The 26775-nt window shown below is 45.9% G+C and overlaps 1 protein-coding gene and 1 pseudogene across 4 annotated transcripts; one reads left to right on the forward strand and one right to left on the reverse strand.

Annotated features, from left to right (window-relative positions):
* Positions 1 to 1611: 1611 nt before the first annotated feature.
* On the reverse strand, positions 1612 to 25298 carry LOC125089005 (zinc finger protein 345-like). Of its 4 annotated transcripts, XM_047710724.1 has the most exons (4): positions 24343 to 25289; positions 20983 to 21109; positions 6413 to 8303; positions 3633 to 6328 (listed from the first exon to the last, which is right to left on the reverse strand). In XM_047710724.1, exons 1-4 carry the CDS (start codon positions 24373 to 24375, stop codon positions 5986 to 5988), a joined length of 2394 nt encoding a protein of 797 aa, XP_047566680.1. In that variant the 5' UTR covers positions 24376 to 25289; the 3' UTR covers positions 3633 to 5985. The 4 variants fall into 4 exon arrangements, with proteins under 4 accessions (XP_047566682.1, XP_047566680.1, XP_047566679.1 ...); XM_047710726.1 differs by lacking the exons at positions 3633 to 6328; positions 6413 to 8303 and adding an exon at positions 1612 to 2281 and having other exon boundaries at positions 24343 to 25298; XM_047710723.1 differs by having other exon boundaries at positions 3633 to 8303; positions 24343 to 25287.
* LOC125089478 (60S ribosomal protein L10a-like) lies at positions 13365 to 14103 on the forward strand (annotated as a pseudogene).
* Positions 25299 to 26775: the final 1477 nt, after the last annotated feature.

Raw genomic sequence — 26775 nt, forward strand, 5'->3', positions numbered from 1 at the left:
AGTCCCAGAAGGCTGTGTCAATCCTGATGAGGGGTCTGTTTCCCCCATGGATGCCGAATGGAGCATCCCAGATGAAGCTGTCGATGTGCATGGTATGCAGCTGTGTGGGCCTGACTCTGTGACTGGGATACGCACGCACTGAATATGCCTGTTACAGGGTCATGGGAAAAGCTGTGGTTAAGGGGCCCTGCTCACATGGGCTCCCCACGTGGCCCTACTGCTGTAAGACTGGACAGTTCAGGAAGCCTTAACATGTTTCTGGGACGCCTGTGTGGCTCAGTGGGTTAAGCCTCTGCCTTCAGCTCAGGTCATGATCCCAGAGTCCTGGGATCGAGCCCCCCGTCGGGCTCCCTGCTCAGCGGGGAGTCTGCTGCTCCACCTGCTCGTGTGCTCTCTCTTGCTCTCTCTCTCTCTCTCAAATAAATGAAATCTTAAAAACAAAATGCTGTTTCAGCTTTCCCTCACGGGTCTTATTATTACATTAACTAAGAAGAGTAGGAAATATTACATTAATTAACAACAATAGGAAAAAACAGGAGACAGAGTCAACAGACTGGTTTTAGCAGGGCACAAATTTTTAAACAGTATTAAGAAATAAAGTGAGAGACACCTGGGTGGCTCAGTTGGTTAGGCGGCTGCCTTCGGCTCATGTCGTGATCCCGGTGTCCTGGGATCGAGTCCCACATCGGGCTCCTTGCTCGGCAGGGAACCTGCTTCTCCCTCTGCCTCTGCCTGCCTCTCTGTCTGCCTGTGCTCGCTCGTTCTCTCTCCCTCTGTCCCTGACAAATAAATAAATAAAATCTTAAAAAAAAAAAAAAAGAAAGTGAGTAAAACAAATATTGATTGGGAGGAACAAAAAAAGGATGATTATTTTAACATGGGATGAATAAAATAGATGTTGATAGGGTTAAAACTGTTTAAAAAAATACAACTGAGTTAAAGGGAAGGTCTAATTGGCTTCATTAGACGACTTATCAATGAGGCGGCATCCCATCTAGCAAGTAGAGGGCAGCTCCGAGGAGGTGTACAAAATGGCAAGTTTTTAATGGCAGACACGGTATAGAAAATGGACATTTATTAGCAAGGAATGCATTGTTTTAGAAAAGCTTGCCCTCCTAAGGGGAAGCAAAGGGTCTATCAAGGGATAATTCCCAGGGTTGGCCAGTAAATTCCCATTTGGTTTGTTCAAAGTCCCATTGCTGCAGGGGTGGAAGCCGCAGTCACCTTAAGCACTGAGCCACCTGGGACCTCCCAGCCGGCCCGAACTGCAGCTGGCCGGGCGCATCATCTATGCCTTCTCTGGCAGAGCCTGTGCTGTCTTGTCTTTCTTTTCCTTCCTTGCCCCCTCCCTCTTGATTCCGTCCTTCCTTTCCTTCTAATTTTTAACACCTGAGTACAGTTTATGCACCATGTGACACTAGTTTCAGAAGCACGACACAGTGATTTGACTTCTGTGCCTTCTCGCTGCTGCAGGCGCTTTTCTTCGCAAGAAACAGGCTGTGAGTGCCTTTAGGTCAGGTACCAGATCTTAAAACCAAAGTTGTAGCAAAAACGGTAACCAGAAAAAAAAAAACAAAAAAAACAAAAAAAAAACGGTAACCAGTACCAGTTTGGCACTTTTGCATTCATCATCTTTCTCATAATGACCATGTGAGGTAGCTGGGGCGCAGGCATAGTCTCCACCAGACAGATGAGGAAACAAAGCTCAGAGAGACTAATTTACTTGAAGTCACACAGCAACAAGTGGTAGGGCAGGGAGAGGGCCCAGGTCTTCTGCCACAGGATTCTATCCTTGGTTCTGCCACACCCTGCAGTCTCCCTTGGGCACTTCTGATTTCCCTTACCTGAGGCCTGTAACAGCCGGTATTCGTCTACCTTATAACCTCCAACTTCACCCCAGCCTACCGTCCTGCTGCCACCGTCACCTGATGTCTACCTACCATTGCAACCTTGGCCTCTACCTCTGATGTCGGTGTTGCAGGCGCGGGGGGCCAAGCGAATAACTAACCCTCAGAAGCAGCTGCCCTGTCCTTCATCAGTCCAGGATTGTGTGTCAAGGTCACACAGCTGTGGAAAGAGAGGCTGCATTGGGACCTGGCACTTTCCGGAGCTCAGTGCTGCCTCGTATGGGAAAAACAGAGCTGCAGCAGGGGAGAGAGAGGCTGCTTGGAGAGGTGAGGCCTTACCTAGCTGGACCAGGAGCCCAAAGGTCTCCGGCGCATGCCCAGGCACTGGATCCTCTGGGCTGCGTACAGCCCACCAGAGTTGCAGTCATGAACACCTGAAAAAGTAAAACTAAGGCATTAGATTGACCTTCGGGTGGTAGGTGGGATCAGAGCGGTCGTTCCACTGCTGATAAAGACGCCGAGATCCAACCCGGAGTCACCAAGGCATCTTGAGGTTCAAGCTCTGTGCTGGGCTCGAGGAGACAGATGCAGCCTTTGCACAATGCTACTGCAGCTGAGAGAAAAGGGGTGGCACTGGAGACGAAATGGCTTTCCCACGAGGACTGTGGGGGCAGAGGGCAAGTGGGAAAACGGTCCTAATGATAATTCCACCGAGAACAGCAGCAGCAGTGTCTCCTTGGCCCTTGCTATGCACCTGCCCTGGGCTGAGCGCTCCCAAGCTGTGCTAGAGGGATTAAAGGTAGCCAGGTCTGGAGTTAGTCATTTGGGTTTGAATCCAGTTTCTGGAACCAGTGCTCATCTCTTATGTGACCTTGGGGAATCAACTAGCTTTCTGACCCTGGACTTCCCTAGAAATACAACCATCATTCCCATTCCCACCTCCTCAGGTTGCTGTGAGAATTAGCAAAGATGCTCACAACACAAACCCTGGAGTCCCGACACTGGCACCTGCTCCAGGTGTGTCTTTGTAACCCTCTCGGGGCCGAGGTGAGCACCATCACCACCTCTGCACCAGCCACCAAGGAGCAACAGCGAGCCACCCAGACTCTGAGGCCGAGAAGCGCCACTTGCCCCACGGGTGGGTCGGCAGGTTCTGAGAAGCCCCGTTTCCTCCTCGCACACACCCAGGGGTGGAGAGAGCCTTTGGGGGACTAGCGAAACAAGATTGCTTGGCCCCAGAGACGTCACTGCCGGCAGAGGCTGGAGGTGCCACGGGTGCAGCCACCACACAACGAATGGGTACCTCGGCTCTTAACCTCCCCCAAATGCTATGGAGCAGCCCACACCTTACGCCCACTACACAGGAGGAATCTGAGGCCCACAGAGGGGTTTAGTTTGCCCGTGTTTCCTGGGGATCTCCATACCCTGCACCGGGGCTTGGATGGAGATCCTCATCAGTGCCTTATTTCCCTCTCTGCTGGGCTTCGGGACTCAAAACACACCTTCTTCATCCTGAGTCTCTCTGGTGCCCCCAGAGTCCTGCTCCAACCCACCAACCTCCATAGATACACCAGGAAAATGGGCGCACACTACAAAGCAAGGGTTTATTGTATTATTAAATGTCTGGACCTTAGAAAGCAAAGAAGACATCAATAATGTAGATTAAAATTAAAAGTGTGTATGTGTCCATTACATTATGCATAGCATAAAAAAACTGAAAACAATGAGAACATATACTTCCAGTATTAAAAATGATTCCACAAAGTAAAAAAGCCACAAAATGAGTGAAATCCCAACATACATCTTTGTTATTTCACATCCTTTTGTAAAAAGAGAATCAAAATTCACAGAATAGGCAGAAGATACGAACAGACATTTTAGCAAAAATATAGATAGCAAACGCACATCTGAAAAAAAGGCTCATCATGACTCCTTAGCAAAATTCAGTTAAAACACTAAACAGCACTACACACTTATAAAAAGAGTTAAAATTAAGAACTGACCAAAACTAAACCATTCACTAAGACGTGAAGGAAATGCAACTCTCATACACTGCTGGTAAGAATACAAAAAGGTATAATAATTTAGATCACAGTTTGCTAATTTCTTTAAGTTAAACATTTATCTACCCTAAGACTGAGACTTTCTACTCTGAGTTACTGACAAAAGGTAAGTGAAACACATATCAATATAATTACACACAAATGTTTGTGTCAACTTTATTTTCCATAGGCAAAAATTGGAAATACCCAAATGTCCATAAACTAATGGGTAAACTAATAGTGCTATCCTCAAAGATAAGAATATTTCTCAGCCAAAAAACAAAAACAAAGAAATGAGTTACTTATATATCACTGATGCATCTACAATTCTTTATGCAACATAAAAGTAGGAAAAAAAACTTTGACTCCTACTATATAAAATTATAGAAAATTAAGTTTTCTATTATAATGGAAAGCAAATCAATGATGACTCGGAGGGCTGGGAAGGCAGGTAGAGGGATTATGAGAAGACACGAGGTAAATATGCAATGACACATGATCACTACCGTGACTGTGATGTTCCAGGTTCATAAGTATGTCAAAACTTACATTTCCAGTATATAGTTTATTACATGTAAATTATACCTTAATAAAGCTTTTCAAAAATGATTCAAAATAAAAAATCTGTGCCCAACTCTTTTTGGAAAACAGGTTTTGCAACCCTACATTCACTGCACATTCTTGCCCCGTGGAGGCCAGTTTTGCTCAGTGAAAGCAAATGTAGTGACCAATGAAGGGCTTTCCACCAGCGTCTAAAGGACTGTTGGCTGGGTCACAAAAGCCATATCCCCGGACTACAGATCCCCCTTTTCTCGATCTGTTTTCTGCCTATGCAGCAATGGTCTTGAGGTGAACATCGCTGAGAGGTTATAGGAATCCAAAAAACCTTTCCATTACTTCCAATGACCATGACATAAGCTACACAAGGTAACTACACCTGGAGGTCCACGGACTGGCACGCACACCAGCTCTGCAGTCCCTGGCACAGATGTGTTTGCGGGCACGCTTTTAGAGGAGGCACACTCCATCTGGTCAGCTGTGGCCTCCTCCCCTCCCTATGAAGCCAATGTTATTGCAGCAGTTCAGTTTCCCCTCAACCTTACAGCCATACAACCAATGACTATCACCTACAGAAACCTGGATGTCAGGGCACATGGCTCTTTGCAGGACCTGCGGAAGAGGTTCCCCGCAACAGTGCTGACATCCCCCGTGATATCCTCTGTGAACAAAGGAAAAAATTCATGCTGCTCCCAGAAGCACATTCCACCTGATCCTCCTCGGCGTGACCTCTGAGACTCCCCAAACTCACAACATCGTGTCTCAAATGAGGACCAGAAAACCCTGCAGTCTTTCCTAGGAGGCCACGGGCAGTACAAATTTGGCAAAAACTGGTAAGCTATTTCTGCCACTGTTACTGTCCCCTTGAGGCACAGAAAGTTTGAGACCCACCCCAATGAAAGCTGTCCACCCCTTCATGCTTGCAGACTTCAAAATGTTTATAAACCACTATACATGGTAAGTAGAACAGCTAAGATCAAAGAGAACTTAAACAGCAAGGACTTGTTATTGCACAAGCCAAAGCAAGAGGAGCTAGCAGTTCTTCAGTTAAGTGACTTGGAAGCTGGAAAAATTAATCACAAAGATCTCAAGAGACCATGTCCCTGCATGGTCTGTCAGCTACACTCGTATGGTGTTCTCTAGGACTATGTGGGTCGGGTCCATGCCAGTTAGTCAGAAAAAAGTCAATGTCCCCCTAAGGACTCAGGTTACTCCTAATTTCCTCCAACAAATGAGAACAGAGGTCAGCTTCCCTGAGCACAGTGAGGTGATGACTGATGCATGTTGTGGAGACTTGCCAGGTGGTAGAAGTACACAGCTTTGGCCGCAGACTGGCAGTGACATAATTCTGGAAAGAGCCCTGGGCAGTTTAGAAAATGCAACATAGGCACACGTGCTTCCACATAACTGAAACTTAAGGGAAATCTCTCTGCTATTGGCACTTGCATGTAGAAGACTGAATTCAGACAAATGGTGCCTCACAAAGGGTTTCCTCTCGTATCGTTACACTGAACAAGGAAACTACATTTCCTACCCATCTAAGCCCTTTCGCCGGTGTGAACTCTCCGATGCTGAGAGAGATTAGATTTTCGGCTAAAAGATTTCCCACATTCACTGCAGTCATAAGGCCTCTCTCCTGTGTGAACTCTCTGATGATAATGTAGGGTGGAACGAGAGGTAAAAGATTTCCCACACTCACTGCACTCAAAAGGCCTTTCTCCTGTGTGAACTCTCCGGTGAATAATGAGGTGAATTCTTTGGGTGAAGGACTTCCCACATTCGCTGCACTCGTGTGGCCTTTCGCCTGTGTGAACTCTGCGATGTCGAATCAGTATGGAGCTATTGGTAAAAGATTTCCCACATTCACTACACTCATAAGGCCTTTCTCCAGTGTGAACTCTCTGATGATAACCGAGGGCAGAGACAGAAGTAAAAGATTTCCCACACTCACTGCACTCATAAGGCCTTTCTCCAGTGTGAACTCTCCGGTGTTTAGAGAGGTATGAATTCTGACTAAAGGATCTCCCACAATCACTACATTCATAAGGCTTTTCTCCAGTGTGAACTCTCTGGTGTTGACTCAGCTGGGAACTATCCCTAAAAGATTTCCCACATTCATTGCAGTCAAAAGGCCTTTCTCCTGTGTGAACTCTCTGATGACAACGGAGGGCAGAGGTAGAGGTAAAAGACTTCTCACATTCTCTGCACTCATAAGGCCTTTCTCCAATGTGCACTTTCTGATGATAACGGAGGGCAGAGCCAGATGTAAAGGATTTTCCACACTCACTGCACTCATAAGGCCTTTCTCCTGTGTGCACTCTCTGGTGTATATTGAGGTGATTTCTTTGGGTAAAGGATTTCCCGCATTCACTGCACTCATAAGGCCTTTCTCCTGTGTGAACTCTACGGTGTCGAATTAGTATTGGTCCATTGGTAAAAGATTTCCCACATTCGCTACACTCATAAGGTTTTTCTCCAGTGTGAACTCTCTGATGATAACAGAGGGCAGAGCCGGAGGTAAAAGATTTTCCACATTCACTGCATTCATAAGGCCTTTCTCCTGTGTGAACTCTCTGGTGCTGAGAGAGGTAAGATTTGTGGCTAAAAGATTTCCCACATTCACTGCATTCATAAGGCCTTTCTCCTGTGTGAACTCTTCGGTGTATAATAAGGTGATTTATTTGGGTAAAAGATTTCCCACAATCATTACACTCATATGGTCTTTCTCCTGTGTGAATTCTCTGATGATAACGGAGGCCAGAGCTAGAGGTAAAAGACTTTCCACATTCACTGCATTTATAAGGTTTTTCTCCAGTGTGAATTCTCTGATGGTAACGGAGCGCAGAGCTAGAAGTAAAAGATTTTCCACATTCACTACATTCATAAGGCCTTTCTCCTGTGTGTACTCTCCAGTGTTCAATGAGATCAGATTTTCGTCTAAAAGATTTCCCACATTCAGTGCACTCATAACTCACTTCTCCAGTATGAACTGTACGTTGTTGAGTAAGGATGGAGCTCTGGCTAAAAGTCTGAGCACATACACGGCACACATAACAATTTTCATCAGTTTGACTTCTCTGAGGATGAACAAGGACAAATTTTTGGCTAAAGGATTTCCCACATTTGCTACATTTGCACTGCCTTGGCCCAGCATGAATTCTTCGATGCTGACTGAGGGTTGAGCTTCCCCTAAAGGATTTTCCACAGTCACGACACACATGAAGCCTGTCAGAAGTATGGACTCTCTGATGAATTATAAGTGAGGATTTGTACCTGAATGTTTTTCCACATTCAGGGCACACGAGACACGGTCTTCCAGTGTGGACACCCTGGTCCTGAACAAGTGTGTGTTTGGGACCAACGGCTTTCTTGCATTCTTCCCAGGTGCGATGACTTTTCATGCTCTGAGAAGTCACCCCACGCTCAGTGATTTTATTCTCCCCAGTATGAGTGGTCTGTTGTTGTTGATGCTCTGAGGTGGCCAGGAAGTCCTTCTCAACCTCCTCATATGTTAAGGGCTTTCCCGAATCATGGAAATTGCTGCTCTTCACAAGTGAAGCCCTGTCCACACTGCTTCTGATGGGTTTTTCTCCCATGGCTTGCTTCTCATGCTGTTGAAGGTTTGCACTAGGATAAATTTGTTTCACACGTGCCCCATACTTGAAGAGTTTCTGGTTGTTCTGTTTTCCCTGGTGCCCAACCAAGTGGAAAATCTCTCTCAAGACTAAAGAACACATCTCACAGGGGTGGGTCTTCTGGGAAGACCGAGGTTCCTTTGGAGTCCTGGCCTGTGACACACCTACAGATATGCTCTGTTCAAAGGGTGCCTCCGCAGCCTCTGCTCGACAGGAGCAACCTGAACACAAAGAAACACTTGTGACGTACACTTTATTGGAAGAGAGCAATCTAATTACAAATATACGAATGAAAAGCAAAAATGAGCAGATAACTATTCTTATGTCAAAGTAGACTTTAAAGTCAAAAATTATCCGACAAAAAAAATATCTCTACACAATGATAAAGAAGTCAATGCATCAAAAGGATATAATATGGGGCGCCCGGGTGGCTCAGTTGGTTAAACAGCTGCCTTCGGCTTGGGTCATGATTCCAGGGTCCTGGGATCGAGCCCCGCATCGGGCTCCCTGCTCAGCAGAGAGCCTGCTTCTCCCTCTCCCCCTCCCCCTGCCGCTCTGCTTACTTGTGCTCTCTCTCTAGCTCTCTGTCAAATAAACAAATAAAATATTAAAAAAAAAAAAAGGATATAATATGTACCCAATATCCAAGCACCTAAACATATTAAGCAAATAACAGAAATAGAGAGCAATGCAGTAACAGTAGAAGACTTCAATAACCTGTTATCAACAATGGACAGATTATCCAGACAGAAAATCAATTAAGGAAATGTTGGAGTTGAACTGCACTTACACCAAATGCACTTAACAGATATATACAGAAGATGCCCTTCAATTGCAACAGAATACATTCTTCTCAAATACGCCTGGAACACTCTCGAGAACTCTCTCATATGTTAGGTCATGAAATTTTTTTTTTTTTTTTTTTTAAGATTCTATCCATTTATTTGTGAGAGAGTGAGAGCATGAGAGGGGGAAGGGTCAGAGGGAGAAGCAAACTCCCTGCTCAGCCAGGAGCCCAACATGGGGCTCCAGGGTCATGACCCAAGCCAAAGGCAGATGTTTAACTGACTGAGCCATCCAGGCACACTCTTTTTTTTTTTTTTTTTTTTTAAAGATTTTATTTATTTATTTGGGGCACCTGGGTGGCTCATTCAGGTAAGTGTCTGTCTTCAGCTCAGGTCATGATCCCAGGGTCCTAAAATCGAGTCCCACACATCAGGATCCCTGCTAAGTGGGGAGTCTGCTTCTCCCGCTATCCTTCCCCACTGTTCATGATCTCTCTCCCTCTCTCAGATAAATTAAGATTGTATTTATTTATTTTACTTTTATTTTTATTTTTTTTAAGATTTTGTTTATTTGACAGAGAGAGATCACAAGTAGGCAGAGGCAGGCAGAGAGAGAGGAAGGGAAGCAGACTCCCTGCCAAGCAGAGAGCCCGATGCAGGGCTCGATCCCAGGACCCTGGGATCATGACCTGAGCCGAAAGCAGAGGCTTTAACCCACTGAGCCACTCAGGCGCCCCTGTATTTATTTATTTGAGAGAAAGCAAGCACAGCCAGGGGGAGGGGCAGAGGGAGAAGCAGGTTCCCAGACAAGCAGGGAGCCCAATGAGAGGCTGGATCCCAAAACCCTGGGATCGTGACCTGAGCTGAAGGCAGATGGTTAACCGACTGAGCCACCCAGGCACCCCATGAAACAATTCTTAACATTTAAGAAGACTAAAATCATATCAAGCATCTTTTCCAACTACATGGCACGAAGCTAGCAATCATTAACAGAAGTTAAGCTGGAAAATATCACAAATATGTGGAATTTAAACAACATTCTTCCAAACAAACAATGGATCAAAGAAGAAATAAAAAAATCTATGTACATTGGGTGCCTGGGTGGCTCAGTGGGTTAAGCCTCTGCCTTCGGCTCAGGTCATGATCTCAGGGTTCTGGGATCGAGTCCCGCATCGGGCCTCTCTGCTCAGCAGGGAGCCTGCTTCCTCTCTCTCTCTGCCTGTCTCTCTGCCTCTGTCTCTCTCTCTCTGTCAAATAAATAAATAAAATCTTAAAAAAAAAATCTATGTACACAAATGAAAATAGAAACCTAACACATTAAACCTTACAGATGCAAGAAAATCAGTTATAAAGGTAAGTTTATACCAATAAATATCTACATTAAGAAAAAAGAAAAATTGGGGGGCACCTGGGTGGCTCAGTAGGTTAAAGCCTCTGCCTTCAGCTCAGGTCATGATCCCAGGGTCCTGGGATGGAGCCCCACATATTGGGCTCTCTGCTCAGTAGGGAGCCTGCTTCCCCCTCTCTCTCTGCCTGCCTCTCTGCCTACTTGTGATCTCTCTCTGTCAAATAAATAAAAAATTTTTTTAAATTTTTTAAATTAAAAAAAAAAAAGAAAAATTTTATTTTTATTTATTTTAAATATTTTATTTATTTCACAGATAGAGATAGGCAGAGAGGCAGGCAGAGAGAGAAAGGGAAGCAGGCTCCCCGCTGAGCAGAGAGCCCGATGTGGGGCTCGATCCCAGGACCCCAGGATCATGACCTGAGCCGAAGGCAGAGGCTTTAACCCACTGAGCCACCCAGGTGCCCCAAGAGAAAAGAAAAATTTTAAATAAGCAACTTAATACCTCAACCTATGAGAAAAAGAACAAAGTAAGGTCAAAGCAGAAAGAAGCAAATACCAAAGACCAGAGCAGAAATAAATGAAATAGACACTAAAAAACAACAGAAAAAGACCCATGAAACTAAGAGCTGGGTTTTTTAGAAGATAAACAAATTGACAAACATTTAATTAGACTAAGAAAAAAGAAAGACTCAAATAAAATCAGAAATGAAAGAGGAAACATCACAACCAATACCGCAGGAATACAACCTATCAAAAGGCTACAATGAACAATTATATGCCAACAAATTGGATAACCCAGAAGACATGGATAAATTCACAGAAAACCTACAAACTACCAAACCAAAAAAACAAAGGAAGGAAGGAAGGAAGGTACAACCTGACAGTACTGAATAATGAAGAAATAGAAAATGTGAACAGACTCATAACTGGCAAGGAGAAAATGTTCCACAAAGAAAAGCCCAGGACCCGATAGAATCAGAGGGAATTCCACTACATAGTTAGAGAATTAACACCATCTTTTTTCCCCAAAGGTCTATTTTATTTATTTATTTAAATAATTTATCCATTTATTTGAGAGAAGGAGACACAGCCTGAGAGGGAATACAAGCAAGGGGAGTGGGAGAGGGAGAAGTGGAGCTCCTCCTGAGCAGGGAGCCCGACGTGGGGCTGGATCCCAGAACCCTGGGATCACAACCCGAGCAGAAGGCAGATGCCTAATGACTGAGCCACCCAGGTGCCCCAAAGATCTATTTATTTTAGAGAGATAGAGAACGAGCAGGGGGAGGGGCAGAGAGAAGGAAAGAGAGAATCTCAAGCAGAATCTTCACTGAGCATGAAGCCCAAGCTCCATCTCACAACCCTGAGATCATGACCTGAGCTGAAATCAACAGTCAGATGCTCAACAAACCAAGAGAGCTGCCCAGGTATCCCCACCATCCTTCTTGAAGTCTTCCAAACAACTGAAGGGGACTTCCAAACTCATTTGCAAGGCCAGCATTACCCTGATGTCAAAGGCATTTAAGGACAATGCAAGAGAAGAAAATTACAGACCAATATCCTTGATGAACAGAAACGCAAGATTCCTAAAAGAAAAAATCCTTGCAAACCAAATCCAAAAGCACATTACGAGCATCATACAATACAATCAATCAGGATTTATCCCTGAGATGCAAGGATAGTTCAACATGTGTAAATCAATACACATGATACACCACCATAACTGAGTAACAGTTCAAAGGGTAAAAATCGTATAGTCATATCAATAGATGCAGAAAAAGCATCTGGCAAAATTCAACATGCTTTCATGATAAAAAAAAAAAATCACTAACAAATTAGATATATAAGCAACGAACCTCAGTATATCTGACAGGCCCACAGCTAATATATTCAACGATCAAAAGCTCAAAGCTTTAAAAAAAATTAAAAAAAAAAAAAAAAAAAAAAAAAGCTCAAAGCTTCCCTCTTCCCCTCCCCCGGCCTCTGTCCTTGTCTCTGTTCCTTGTCAGGAACAAGACAAGGTGCTCACTCGCTCCACTTCTATTCAATATAACAGCAGCGGTAATCCTAGCCCTGAGTAATTAAGGAAAAAAAAATAAATAAAAGGCATCCAAATCAGAATGGAAGAAGTTATCTGTTTGCAGGTGACATAATCTTACATATAGAAAACGATAAAGAATCCACCAAAACACTGGGACATCTGCAAGGCTCAGTCGGTTAAGTGTCTGCCTTCAGCTGGAGTCATGATCCTTGGGTCCTGGGATCAAGTCCCACATTGGACTCCTTGCTCAGGAGGGAGCCTGCTTCTCCTTCTGCCTGCCATTCTCCCTGCTTATGGTCTCTTCCGGACAAATAAATAAAATCTTTAAAAAAAAAACCCCAAAAAATCTATCAAGCAATATTCCATCTTAAAAAAAAAAAGACTCCCCCAAAACACTATTAAATAAATGAATTCAGTAAAGTTGCAAGATAAAAAAAAAAAATCAATATACAAAACTAAGCTGCATTTACATACACTAGTAATAAAGTATCTGAAAAAAAAATTGAGAAAACAATCCCACTTAAAATAGCATCAAAAAGAATAAAATTGGGTGCCTCGGTGGCTCAGTGGGTTAAGCCTCTGCCTTCGGCTCGGGTCACAATCTCAGGGTCCTGGGATTGGGTCGCACGTCGGGCTCTCTGCTTGGCAGGGACCCTGCTTCCCCCACCCCCCTGCCTGCTTGTGATCTTTCTCTGTGTGTCAAATAAATAGACAAAATCTTTAAAAAAAATAAAAATAAAAATAAAATACTCAAAGAAATTTAACCTAGGAGGTGAAAGATCTATATCCTAAAAATAAGATACTGATGAAAGAAACTGAAGACAGACGGAAAGATATCCAACATTCTTGAGTATCGTGTTCTTGCTTTTGATATCCACAACAAAATTCCACTGACATTTTTCATAGAAGTAGAAAAAACACTCCTTAAATTTGTATAGAACCACAGAAAACCCCAAATAGCCAAAGCAATTTTGAAAAAGAAAAAGCTGGAGACATCACACTCCTTGATTTCAAAATATTCCAAAGCTGTAATAATCAAAACAGTACGGTACTAGCATAAAAACAGACCAATGGAAGAGAACAGAGAGCCGAGAAGTAAACCCATGCACACATGGTCAACCGATCTTTGACTAGGACACGAAAAACAGACAATGAAGACAGTCTCTTCAATGGTGATGGGAAAACTGGATATCCACATGGAAAAAGAAAAAAAGAAGACCTCCACCCTGGGTCTTAAAATAAGAGGGAAGGTGTGGGGAAAACGTGGCCAAGCCCACCAGCTAGCATGAGAAGCCAGACTAGCTGCCACGGAGTATGGGCATTCTGGGCTTACACCCTCTCCCTGGCCCAAGTTTTCCATACGTACTTCGGGGGGCCAGCCCCACTGCAATGAGGCCAAGGCTGTGGATATTCTCCACATAGACACTGAGGCATTGAAGAAACTCCACAAGAATAAAAAAATTAGTCAAGAAGCTGGCAAAGAGTCTTGGAACACGAGGAAAAAGAAAAGAAGCTGGCAAAGAAATATGTATTTTTGCTTTCAGAATCGCTGCTCAAGCAGATCCCACAAGTCCTGGCTGAGAGCTGAGTAAGGCTGGTAAGCCCCCGTCTCTAATTCACAGCGAGACCCCGGCGGCCGAAACAGGTGGAGCAAAGCCCAGCAGCGAACAGCACATGAAGAAGGTCCTGTGTCTGGCCGCGGCCACTGGCCACGGGAGGATGACAGATGAGCTCGTGTACAACATCTACTGAACTGTAATTTCCTGGGGTCCAGGCTCAAGAAGAACTGACAAAGCAGCTGAGCTTCCTACACTAAGAGCAGCATGGGCAAGCCCCCGAGCCTTCACTAAGACACAGCCTAGTGAGTTGTAGCGCTACCAATGAAAAAAAGGAAGAAGGAGAAGGGGGAAAAAAAGGAAACTGGACCCTTATCTTACACCACTCACAAAAATTAATTTGAATTGGAGTAAGAACTTAAACATAAGACCTAAAATTATAAAAGTTTTATTTTTTAAAGATTTCTTTACTTATTTGAGAGAACGCCAAGTGCGCACACATGCTCAAGTCAGTGGGGGGAGGGGCAGAAGGAAAGAAAATTCAGACTCCGCGCCAAACAGGGAGCCCAACACGGGGCTCAATCCCATGACCCATAACATCACGACGTGAGCTGAAACCAAGTCAGACACCTAATCAACTGAGCCACCCAGGCACCCCTGAAATTATAAAACTTGTAGAAGAAATTCAGGGAAAAAAGCTCCTTGATATTGGTGTTGCCAATGATTTTTTGGATATGACACCAAAAGCAAAGGCAACAAAAGCAAAAATAAACAAGTGGCACTGTATCAAATAAAAAACTTCTGTATGGCAAAGGAAACAACAAAATGAAAAGGCAACCTAAGGAACAGGAGAAAATATCTGCAAAAGATCTGACAAGAGGTTAACATCCAGAGTATATACAGAACTCATAAAAACAACAACAGGGGCACTTCGGTAGCTCAGCTGGTTAAGTGCCTTTGCCTCAGATCGTGATCCCAGACTCCTGGGAATGACCCCCAGGTCAGGCTCCCTGCTGAGCAGGAGCTTCTCCCTCTGCCCCTCCGCCAGGGTTGTGTTTTCTCTCTGCCAAATAAATAAAATCTTTTTTTTTTTTAAAGATTTTATTTATTTATTTGACAGAGAGAGATCACAAGCAGGTAGAGAGAGAGGAGGAAGCAGGCTCCTTGCTGAGCAGAGAGCCCGATGCGGGGCTCGATCCCAGGACCCTGAGATCATGACCTGAGCTGAAGGCAGCGGCTTAACCCACTGAGCCACCCAGGCGCCCCCTTTTTTTTTTTTTTTTAAGATTTTATTTATTTGACCGAGAGAGACATAGCGCAAGAGAGAACACAAACAGGCGGAGCAGGAGAGGGAGAAGCAGGCTTCCCGCTGAGTAGGGAGCCCGATGTGAGACTTGATCTCAGGACCCTGGGATCCTGACCAGAGCCAAAGGCAGATGCCTAATGACTGAGCCACCCAGGCGCCCCCAAATAAATAAAATCTTAAAAAATCCTCAATAACAAAAACAACAACAAAACCAAATAATCCAATTAAAAATAGGGAAAGGACCTCAATAAACACTTATCCAAAGACACAACAAATGGCCTACATATACACAAAAAGATGCTCAACATTACTAGTATCAGAAAATTGCAAATCTGAATCACAGTATCACCTCACACCACTTAGAATGGCTATTATCAAAAAGCAAGAGGTAACAAGTGTTGGTGAGGAATGTGAAGAAAAGGAGGCCCTTACATACAGCTGGTAAGATGCACTCGTACAGACATTGGTACAGAATAGAGGACCTCTAAAAAATTAAAAATAGGGGTGTCTGGTGTCTGACTGGCTCAGTCCCAAGAGCTTGTGACTCTTTATGCCTGGATTGTGAGTTTGAGCCCCACACAGAGCATAAAGATTACTTAAAAATAATTTAAAAAATCTTAAAAAACTGAAAAACAAACTATGATATGGTTCAACAATCCCTCTTCTCTGCACACGTCCAAAGGTGATGAAATCCGTATTTCCCAGAGACACCTGCAGCCCTGTGTTCACTGAAGCATTATTCACAACAGCCGAGGTACAGAAACAACCTTTCTATGTAGCTTTCTATGGAAAGGATCTTTCTACGGATGAATGATAGATAAATCCTGATATATATACGCTATATATTATTCAGCCATAAAAAAAGGAACTCCATATCCATAAATTGACATGGATAAACCTGGAGGACAAAACTCACAGTGCAATAAGTCAGAGCAAGACAAATACTATATGGTGTCACTTATATGTGGAATTTTATTTTATTTTATTTTATTATTTTTAAAGATTTTATTTATTTATTTGACAGAGATCACAAGTAGGCAGAGAGGCAGGCAGGGAATTTTAAATAAATAAATAAATTTAAATAAATAAATAAATAATAAATAATAATAAATAAATAAGTAAATAAAAGAGGCAGGCCCACCACCACACTGGCCAGGGCCACTCGCCTCCCTCCCACTTGTGCGTGGCCAGCTGGCAGGCGCCTACAATGCCGCTCCCACTGCAGGTCCAGCCTGGGAGCAGGTGCCGGGCCTCCATGTGATGGGCTCTGTGTGCTCCGGGCCCAGGAGCAGTGGGACACAGACCAGGCCACCACCGCCTATTTCCCCACCCTTGGAGGCGGCTCCCCGGCCAGCCCCATTTTGTGAGGGGAGCTGGGCCCTGTCCCCGATGTTCCCCACCACCTGGTGGGCGTGTGGCAGGGTAAGGCAGGGCAGCTTTGTCCACTCCGGTGCCCTAGTGCCCTAGGGGGCTGGGTGGTCAGCAGGTGTTGGGCGCGGCCCAGAGCCTGGGCGGGTAAGTCGGGGAAAGGACACCAGAGTTGGTGGCCACACACCAGTAGGACTGACAGTCGGCGGGGCAGTGGGGTCACAGCCAGCCTGCACAACTTTGTGGGGAGGAAACGAGGTGCCAGGGAGGAAGGAGCGGATTTGGTCTCCCTGCAGTCTGGCTTACATGCAAAGAATGCAGCCATCAGGGGGACCCAGGCAGCTCAGTCGTTAAGCATCTGCCTAAGGCTTAGGTCGTGATTCCAGAGACCTGGGATCGAGCCCTGCATTGAGCTCCCAGTTCGTGGGAAGCCTGCTTTCCCTCTGCTAGTTTCCCTGCTTGTATTTCCTCTCTTGCTGTGTCTCTGTCAAATAAACTAATAAAATCTTAAAAAAAAAAAAAACAAAAAAACAAGACCCAAAAAAATTATCTATCATTTATTTTTTTTTTAAAAGATTTTATTTATTTATTTGACAGAGAGAAATCACAAGTAGGCAGAGAGGCAGGCAGAGAGAGAGGAGGAAGCAGGCTTCCTGCTGAGCAGAAAGCCCGATGCGGGGCTCGAACCCAGGACCTGGGATCATGACCTGAGCCGAAGGCAGCGGCTTAACCCACTGAGCCACCCAGGCGCCCCTCATTTATTTTATTTTTTTAAAGATTTTTTATTTATTTATTTGACACAGAGAGAGGTCACAAGTAGGCAGAAAGGCAGGCAGAGAGAGGGGGGAAGCAGGCTCCCTGCTGAGCAGAGAGCCCAACGTGGGTCTTGATCCCAGGACCCTGAGATCATGACCCGAGCTGAAGGCAGAGGCTTTAACCCACTGAGCCACCCAGGCACCCAATTGTCTATCATTAAAAAAAAGAAAAAAGAGGGGCTCCTGGGTGGCTCAGTGGGTTAAGCCTCTGCCTTCGGCTCGGGTCATGATCCCAGGGTCCTGGGATCGAGCCCCGCATCGGGCTCTCTGCTCAGTGGAGAGCCTGCTTCCTCCTCTATCTCTGCCTGCCTCTCTGCCTACTTGTGATCTCTGTCTGTCAAATAAATAAATAAAATATTAAAAAAAAAAATTTAAAAAAAAAAAAAAAGAAAAAAAGAATGCAGCCATCTGGTGGCTTGCGGTCCCTGGACATGCCCCAAAGGTTGAAAGCAGGCAAATATTAGGACCCATTTTTAGAAAGGTGTCCCTGAACACCACTGACAACATGGTTCTGACAGAATTTCATGACAATGGGTGCCCACAGTGCTACAACAGATGCTTCTCTACTAGGCATTTCTGTAGATCACATGGGAAGAAGCCACTACGTGATTCAGCCTCATGAGGACACTGAGGACAGCATGAAGGATCATGAAGACACAAATGGTTCAAAAGACAGTTTCAGAGAACAAGATAACTATCTTCCAACTGCAAATGTAAAAAGAATAATGAAAAATGCCATACCTCAAACAGAAAACTGTGTTCAAGAATAAGTAAGGGTGCCTGGGTGGCTCAGTGGGTTAAAACCTCTGCCTTTGGCTCAGGTCATGATCCCAGGGTCCTGGGATGGAACCCTACATCGGGCTCTCTGCTCAGCAGGGAGCCTGCTTCCCCCTCTCTCTCTCTGCCTGCCTCTCTGCCTATTTGTGATCTGTCAAGTAAATAAATAAATAAATAAATCTTAAAAAAAAAAAAAAAAAAAGAGGGGCACCTGGATGGCTTAGTCGGTTGGACATCTGCCTTTGACTTGGGTCTCGATCCCGGGCTCCTGGGATCGAGCCCCACATTGGGCTCCCTGCTCTGGAGAAACCTGCTTTTCCCTCTCCCACCCCCCCCGCTTGTGTTCCCTCTCTCGCTGTGTCTCTCTCTGTCAAATAAATAAACAAAATCTTAAAAACTAAAAAAAAAAGTAAATAAAAAAATTAAAAAAAAAAAAAGAATGACTAAGTGAGTTCATCGGCTTTATAACATCTGAAGCAAGTGAAAGATGTCATGAAGAGAAATGGAAGACAATCAAGGGAGAAGATATTCTCTTTGCCATGCTGACCTCAGGCTGTGACAGCTGTGTTGAACCTCTAAAATTATACCTTCAGAAATTCAGAGAGGCTGGGGCATCTGGGTGGCTCAGTGGGTTAAGCCTCTGCCTTCGACTCGGGTCATGATCCGAGGGTCCTGGGATCGAGCCCCGCATCGGGCTCTCTGCTCAGCGGGGAGCCTGCTTCCCTTCCTCTCTCTGCCTGCCTCTCTGCCTACTTGTGATCTGTCAAATAAATAAAAATAAAATAAAAATCTTAAAAAAAAAAAAAAAAAGAAATTCAGAGAGGCTATGAAAGGAGAAAAAGGAATTGGTGGCAGAGTCATAGCTACAGATGGACTAAGTGAAGAACTTCCAGAGGAGGCACTTCCTAACCAGTTACCAGCTGGCCTGGTAACTGCAGACAGTCAACAACCACGTGTCATGGTTTACAGGATGTCATATCAACAGATTTCTGGTGTTCAACAAATTCAGTCTTCATGATCTGAAGAAACGGTGGCATGAGGAGTGGAGAGAAGTGAAAGAGTCTGTACAATTCTGGAAACAGACATGAGAAGGAAGTGACTGAGGAACAGATGTCCCTTTGTATACTAAACATCTGTAATGTCGCTTCCTGTTGCTTGACTAACTGAGGTGTTAATTCTGACTTGAAAATCTTTTTTATGAATGATTTGAAAGAGAAATTTGGATTTTAAAGGTATTAAAACGGCACTGGGTGGCTCAGTTGTTAAGCGTCTGCCTTCAGCTCAGGTCATGATCCCAGGACCTCAGGGTCCTGGGATTGAGCTGCCCTGCTCAGCAGGAAGCCTGCTTCTTCCTCTCCCCCTGCTTGTATTCTCTCTCTGTCAAATAAATAAAATCTTAAAAAGAAAGAAAGAAAGGGCGCCTGGGTGGCTCAGTGGGTTAAGCCGCTGCCTTCGGCTCAGGTCATGATCTCAGGGTCCTGGGATCAAGTCCCGCATCGGGCTCTCTGCTCAGCAGGGAGCCTGCTTCCCTCTCTCTCTCTCTCTGCCTGCCTCTCCGTCTACTTGTGATCTCTCTCTGTCAAATAAATAAATAAAATCTTTAAAAAAAAAAAAGAAAGAAAGAAAAAAAGAATTAAAATATTTTTGCTTTGTAGTTAAAAAACAACAACAACACACTGTTCAACCCATAGAAACAAAGAATAGAATGCCAGGGGCTGGGGGCCACAGGAAACAGGGAGCTACTGTCAGCTACAAACTGATGCAGTTCTGTGAACCTAATGCACAGCATGGTGAGTACAGTTAATAATAAAGCTGAGCTGCATACTTGAATTTGCTAAGAGAACAGATCTTAAATATTCTTATACACCCCAAAAAGGTAAATATACACAATGACAGATACGTTAATTAAGCTGTTTGGAGTAATCGTGTCATAATGTATATGAATATCAAGTCATAGCACTATCTACTTTTTTTTTTTTAATAATTTTTTATTTTCTCAGCATAACAATATTCATTATTTTTGCACCACACCCAGTGCTCCATGCAATCCGTGCCCTCTATAATACCCACCACCTGGTGCCCCCAACCTCCCACCCCCCACCCCTTCAAAATTCTCAGATCGTTTTTCAGAGTCCATAGTCTCTCATGGTTCACCTAGCACTATCTTCTTTAAATAGAAATACACACAGGGGCGCATGGGTGGCTCAGTGGGTTAAAGCCTCTGCCTTCGGCTCAGGTCATGATCCCAGGGTCCTGGGATCGAGCCCCTCGTCAGGCTCTCTGCTGGCCGGGGAGCCTGCTTCCCCCTCCCTCTCTCTCTCTCTGCCTACTTGTGATCTCTGCCTGTCAAATAAATAAATAAAATCTTAAAAAAAAATTTTTAAAAAATATAAATACACACAATATTACTTGTCAGTTATGCCTCAATAAAGCTGTTTTAAAAAAAGGAAAGAAATCTGAACACTGTAAGTAAAACAGTACAAGACAGTCTTAAAAAAAATACAGTCCATGGTCCAGGTGGGTAAAGACCATGATAATACCTGTAATTCCCAGCATAAGGAAGCACAATGAACTGTCAGATAAAAAAAGGAAACAAAACCAGGGACATAAAAGTAACACAAACCTAGAGAGATGACCTGGCCAGGGAGAGGACAAATAAGACGCCATCCACTAGCCTCACTGCAAGTCTACAGAACTCCAATTCCTCCTGCGAGCTGTCAGCGCAGATAGCACTGGGTCCGTGGGGAGAGCAGAGGGGGCTGCGAAAACACAGCCCCAGCAAGGACTATCCAAGAAACTGCTGAAGCAAGCGGTACCTATGGTCCACATGCTGGAAAGGACAAAGCACCCTCTGCAGGGGGTAATGCAAAACCCAGTTTACATCGCTGGGGAGGGGGAGGGCCTTACCCAGTGAGGACAGAAGTGTAAAGTTCTCCAGCATCACATCGCGGTAGAGCCTTCTCTGAGCCTCATTAAGGAGACGCCATTCCTCCTGGGAGAAGTACACGGCAACATCCTCAAAGGTGAGGCCACCCTGTCAAGAATGGGATGGATAAAACCACGAACATTCTCTGAGAACTCACACTCCATCTCCTCTATGTCTACCCCACATTTCTTCTCCTCTGGAGCTCCCCACGCCAGAGGAGGTACCAGGCCTTAGAGTGACTGAGAGCTGTTCTCTCCTCACGATCCCGTTCATGCAGCCCTCAGCAACAACAGGCAGGGGGACAGATAAGTGTCATGTAAGCTCTGGGCTGGGCTGCAGGGCCCCATCACTTCTACCAAGCAATTCCCCTACATCTCACAGATTGTACACACAAGAGCTAACCACATGGGCTCATGCTTCACCCTGAGGTTCCCCGTACCAGGGCACTAGGGCACTCAGCTCATGCTTATTCTCAATGTGCACATCATTCCGAAGACCACACCTCTCTCACATCTTTGGATCTCTCAAATGTTTTCCCACAGCTCTGCCATCTCTGTGCCCCACACCACAGGGATGTCCCTGGACTCACCCACGCACCGGGCACATGGCAACCAGAGTGTTTGAAAATTTCAAACATGATCTCGTATAGCCCCTGTCCTTTGATGGGTCCCACTGACAAAGAAAGCCCCAAGTGCTGCTTGGAAGGCCTGCTTGGAAGACCTGTGATCTTTGCTTCAGTATTAGTCACCCAGAACCTCAAGTCAATTTCAGATACGCGTGACCCTCTCATACTTCTGTGCTTCCCTTGCTGTCCCTCAGCAGCAATAACCCTCCTGTCTCCACTTAACCTTCATTAAAGGCACGTCAAATCCCCATTGGTCTCCAAGCCAGGCACAGTGACCCTCACAAATGAACAAATTTCCTCAGACCTTGTCCACCAGCAAGACTGAAACACCACAGATGCCATAAAAGCTCACCACAAGATTCTGGTAAATCTGTACAGTAGTGAGTAAACAGTGGGCCTGGCCTATCATCTTGATTCAATTACTACTCTGCCTCCGTAGCCATGTCATGTCCACTCATCCCAGGGAAGTCTTGGCCGCCTGCCAGATCATTCTCTTCTATACTGCTCCCACTATCAAATTTCTCCCCCAGCGTGCACCCTCTTCTTTCTAACTCACTAGTAGCATTATCACCATGACACCACAACCTGCATAACCCCTCCTATATGTAATCCAAATCTCCACCTTGGTCCACACAATCAATACCCATCACTTTTGGATGTCTCCACCCTGGACCTCTCCCCAGATTCCAGACCTGTGTGTCCCGCAGACCATCTGATGCTTCTACTCAGTTCTCTGAAACTTCTCAGATTTTTTTTTTTTTTAAAGATTTTATTTATTTATTTGACAGAGAGAGATCACAAGTAGATGGAGAGGCAGGCAGAGAGAGAGAGAGAGAGAGGGAAGCAGGCTCCCTGCTGAGCAGAGAGCCCGATGCCGGCCTCGATCCCAGGACCCTGAGATCATGACCTGAGCCGAAGGCAGTGGCTTAACCCACTGAGCCACCCAGGCGCCCTCAGATTCTTAATAGGGCCAAAAACCTTAAGATATTCTCAGTGGAAATTAACCTACCACCAACTTCCCCATCCCAGTTGATGGACCTTCCATAGCTTCAGCTGCTAAGACCAAAAACCCTGAGATCATCCCTGACACCTCCTTTCTCTCCCTCATCTACAATATCCAAAAGTCTACTTGGCCCTTCTTTTTTTTTTTTTTTTAAGATTTTTTTTTTTTTTATTAATTTGTCAGAGAGAGAGAGAGAGAGAGTGAGCACAGGCAGACAGAGTGGCAGGCAGAGGCAGAGGGAGAAGCAGGCTTCCTGCTGAGCAAGGAGCCCGATGTGGGACTCGATCCCAGGACTCTGGGATCATGACCTGAGCTGAAGGCAGCCGCTTAACCAACTGAGCCACCCAGGCGTCCCCTACTTGGCCCTTCTTAAAAAAGGTGGTTCAGTGGGTTAGGCCTCTGCCTTCGGCTCAGGTCATGATCTCAGGGTCCTGGGATTGAGTCCCGCATGGGGCTCTCTGCTCAGCAGGGAGCCTGCCTCCTCCTGTTTCTCTCTGCCTGCCTCTCTGCCTACTTGTGATCTGTCAAATGAATTTAAAAAATCTTTAAAAAAAAAAAAATGGACAGAAGTCCAACCCTTTCTTCAACCTCCACAGCCAGCACTCCTCTCCATCGATTATAGCCAACTGCCTCCTCCTGGGCTTCCTGTCTCCTTCCTTAACTCCATAATCTGTTCTCCACTGTGCAGCCACATGGAGCTTGTTAAACCTGGGCATCACCAACTCTTTCCTCCTATCCAAACTGCCCACTACTTCACTAACAGATGCCCAAGTTCTCAGGCAGCCCACGTTACAGACCCGATTCTTGATCTCCTGCTCTTTGTTTGTAACAGAAAGAAGACCTGCTGTAGCCTGTTTCTAACTCCAGCACGCCTCTAAGCATTTACACGAACTGGAATCTGTTCCTGAGATAACCTTCCACACCTGTTTACACTGGCTGACTAAACCAAGAACACCTCCATGTAACCCTCAGTGTGCATGCAGGACCCTGAACTTGGGGTATCTCGAAGGTCCCAGACCCAACAGCTGGGAAAATATGTGAGTTTCAGGTTACCACGATCCCATACACCATAGGGGTGGGTCAGGGCACGCGAGGGACTGGGAGACCCTCTCCCTCCTTCTGTAGGTGCCACAAGTGCCTTTTCAGCCTCCAAAAACGGTGGGAAGAGTAAGGTAAACCGAGTGAGCTGGGCATCCTCTGTAGTCAAGTGACCTGTTAGCGAACCAATCTCTGTGCCTCAGTGCTCCTCCCACCAGCTCTGCGACCTCCGTCAAGAACTCCACTCCCAGGGCTCCCTCGTCGTCATCACCCCCATTCCAGCCTGAGCTCCCTCGCGCAGCCTCTGGAAAGCCGCTAACACCCTAACACAGGCGGCGTCCCTCTTCTGCTCACGACCCTCCAGGGCCCTAGGAGCGAAGGTACCGCACCGCGGCACGCCAGTCCAGGGGACTCCGCCTCACGCTCTCCGTCCCCCCGTCCCCTGAGGGCAGAATCCTCCCGCCTCAGGCCCCCTGAAGCCCCCGCCCCGGCGGCCCTTCAGCCCGGAGCCCGCTCCCGCACGCAGCCCGCCGGCGCTCACACACGCGCCCCCACCCACCAGCGCCTCCCTGTCCCGGACACCGGGGCCTGGGCCGCAGGGCCGCCAGCAGGCGCCCCGCGCTCGGGCCTTCGGGGTCTGGGTGGGGTCTGGGGGCCCGGGGAACGAGCGCTTACCTGCGCGTGGTCTCTGGGCGCGGCCGCCGCCATCAGACTCCGTGGGTGGAGGGGACCAGCTGTCCCCTATGCCGTCGCTGAGCAGCGGACTCAAGTCTGTGCGGCGGGGACAGCGCCTCCTCCCGCCCGTCCTCTGGTCGCGCCACCACGACCCAGCCCCGGAGCTCCCGAACGTCGAACCCGGTGAAAGAACCAACGAGAACCAGAAATGACCAGGATGATGAGGGCCGGAAGCCCCGCCTCGAGGCGAAGCGCAGGGCGGATATCCCTCACCTTGGTCCCTCATTGGCTCATGACTGCGGCCTCCCATCGCAGGACGTTCTGGGAAATGTAGTAGCTGCAAAGGGCCCTCACAGCGGTCGACCAGAGGACGGTCCAGGTGGCAGCCTGGGGATGCTAGTGGTGCTCCTGCGTCCGAGCGGGAGGGGCTTTGCTCGTGGGTAAACGCGGGGGACAGACGTTTATTAAATTAAAATGTCTTTAACTCTAAAAAGCTCAGCCTGCGCCATGGGGATGAAAATATTTGAGATGTCCGGAAATCCTCTATCAAATGACATCTCATTCCATAGGTCGCTCAGACGTAAAAGAGTTCACGCACAGCTGGAAACATTATGGTGTTGTTCTTCAAATGTGCATGGCCTGAAGCATTACTCACTTTGGTACTAATGTGCTTGTCAGGAAGAAGAAAAAAGACTGCATACAGGGCCAGAACAGAAGACCAAGAGAAGGTATGTTAGGCTGCCCTGAAGCGAAGCAGGTGGACAACAGGGATCGTTTCCGGTTCCCGCAGAAAACTTCTCCATTACCTGTGTCATCAGTGATTTTGACAGATGGAAGCAAAAATCAACAGAAGTGGAAGTAAAATTGGAAGCTCTATACTAAATCCTCTAAATTTTATAAAAAGCTAATTTATGGGGCGCCTGGGTGGCTCAGTGGGTTAAGCCTCTGCCTTCGGCTCAGGTCATGATCTCAGGGTCCTGGGATCGAGCCCCGCATCGCATTGGGCTGTCTGCTCAGCAGGAAGCCTGTTTCTCTCTCTCTCTCTCTCTCTCTCTCTGCCTGCCTCTCTGCGTACTTGTGATCTCTCTCTGTCAAATAAATACATTAAATATTTTTTTAAAAGCTAATTTATAACTGTGTGGCTTTTTTTAAGATTTTATTTTTAGGGGTGCCTCGGTGGCACAGGTCCTCATCACACATTGTACTATAAATGTATCGATCTCCCTTCAGTGCTTTGAATTCCACATGTGCCTTTCCAACTCAGAGTATTCCCAGGTCTTTTTTTTCTCCAAATGAAACCTCCCCTCCCCCTTCCAGCTATGCTTTGTTAGTTAGAATTTATCTTTTTTAAAAAGATTTTATTTATTTATTTGACATAAAGTTTCAAAAAACTTTATGTATCTGTAGTTCCCCCCTAAGCAGGGAATCCAATGTGGGGCTCCACCCCAGAACCCCAGTTTTCTTTTTCTTTTTTAAACATTTTATTTATTTATTTGACAGAGAGAGAGAGAGAGATCACAAGTAGGCAGAGAGGCAGGGAAAGAGAGAGAGAGGAGGAAGCAGGCTTCCTGCTGAGCAGAGAGCATGATCCAGGGCTCAATCCCAGGACCCTGAGATCGTGACCTGAGCCATAGGCAGCGGCCTTAACCCACTGAACCACCTAGGCGCCCATGTGTTGGATTTCCAACTTATGTCTGTACAAAAGTACTTTGGAGCCACTTGGTAGACCATGACATAAGAACACGTAGTGTTAATGAAGAACAACATGAATGCATGTACTGGGATAATACATCTTTCTAGAATGTCTGAAAAACAACATCCATGAATTGTTTTTGGTAAATTGTTTTTCCTTTTTATTGGTCCAGTCTATTCATAGCAATAAAGGAATTTAGCAGGAGTTACAGGACCCAGTAGAGGAAAGAGCAAAATCCAGGCACTTTAGGGACATCATTCTTAGCTCCACCCACCTCAAAATACGGGGGGAAAGCTTACTGGTCCAGAAGGCATCTGGGCTGAGACAGGTCCTTCTGGCCCTCTGTGAAAATAAAGGACAAGTTTATGTCCAACATCACCTAGAAAATATTTCCTTCCAAAGCTGCCATGGTCTTAAGGAACTCCTTAGAGGGAAGCCCGAAGGAGTTTGGCAAAGAAAAATTGTTTAACCAAATCTCTTAATAGACATCGTTTCAATTCAGTCTCTTTGAATCTCTCTCTCTCCCTTTTTTTCTTTTGAAAGAGAGAGTGACAGAAGCAGGAGCAGAGGGGAGGAACAGAGGGGGAGGGAGAAGGAGGCTCTTCAACAGCAGAAAGCACAATGCAGAGCTTGATCCCTGGGATATGATGTGAGTCAAAAGCAGATGCCCAACCAAGCCACCCAGGTGCCCCTCTTTGAATCTCTTAAAATAACTTGATGCTGGCTGTACCTGGTTGACT

Source organism: Lutra lutra, chromosome 17 (assembly GCF_902655055.1).
Source record: "Lutra lutra chromosome 17, mLutLut1.2, whole genome shotgun sequence".
Lineage (NCBI taxonomy): Eukaryota > Metazoa > Chordata > Mammalia > Carnivora > Mustelidae > Lutra > Lutra lutra.

Coding starts and splice junctions, on each gene's coding strand:
- LOC125089005 (XM_047710723.1), bottom strand. CDS start 24,375: ATGGCGGCGGCCGCGCCCAGAGACCACGCGCAG. Junction 21,110..24,342: donor CGCCCAGAGACCACGCGCAG/GTAAGCGCTCGT, acceptor CATTCTTGACAG/GGTGGCCTCACCTTTGAGGA. Junction 8,304..20,982: donor TACACTTCTGTCCTCACTGG/GTAAGGCCCTCC, acceptor CTTTGTGTTCAG/GTTGCTCCTGTCGAGCAGAG.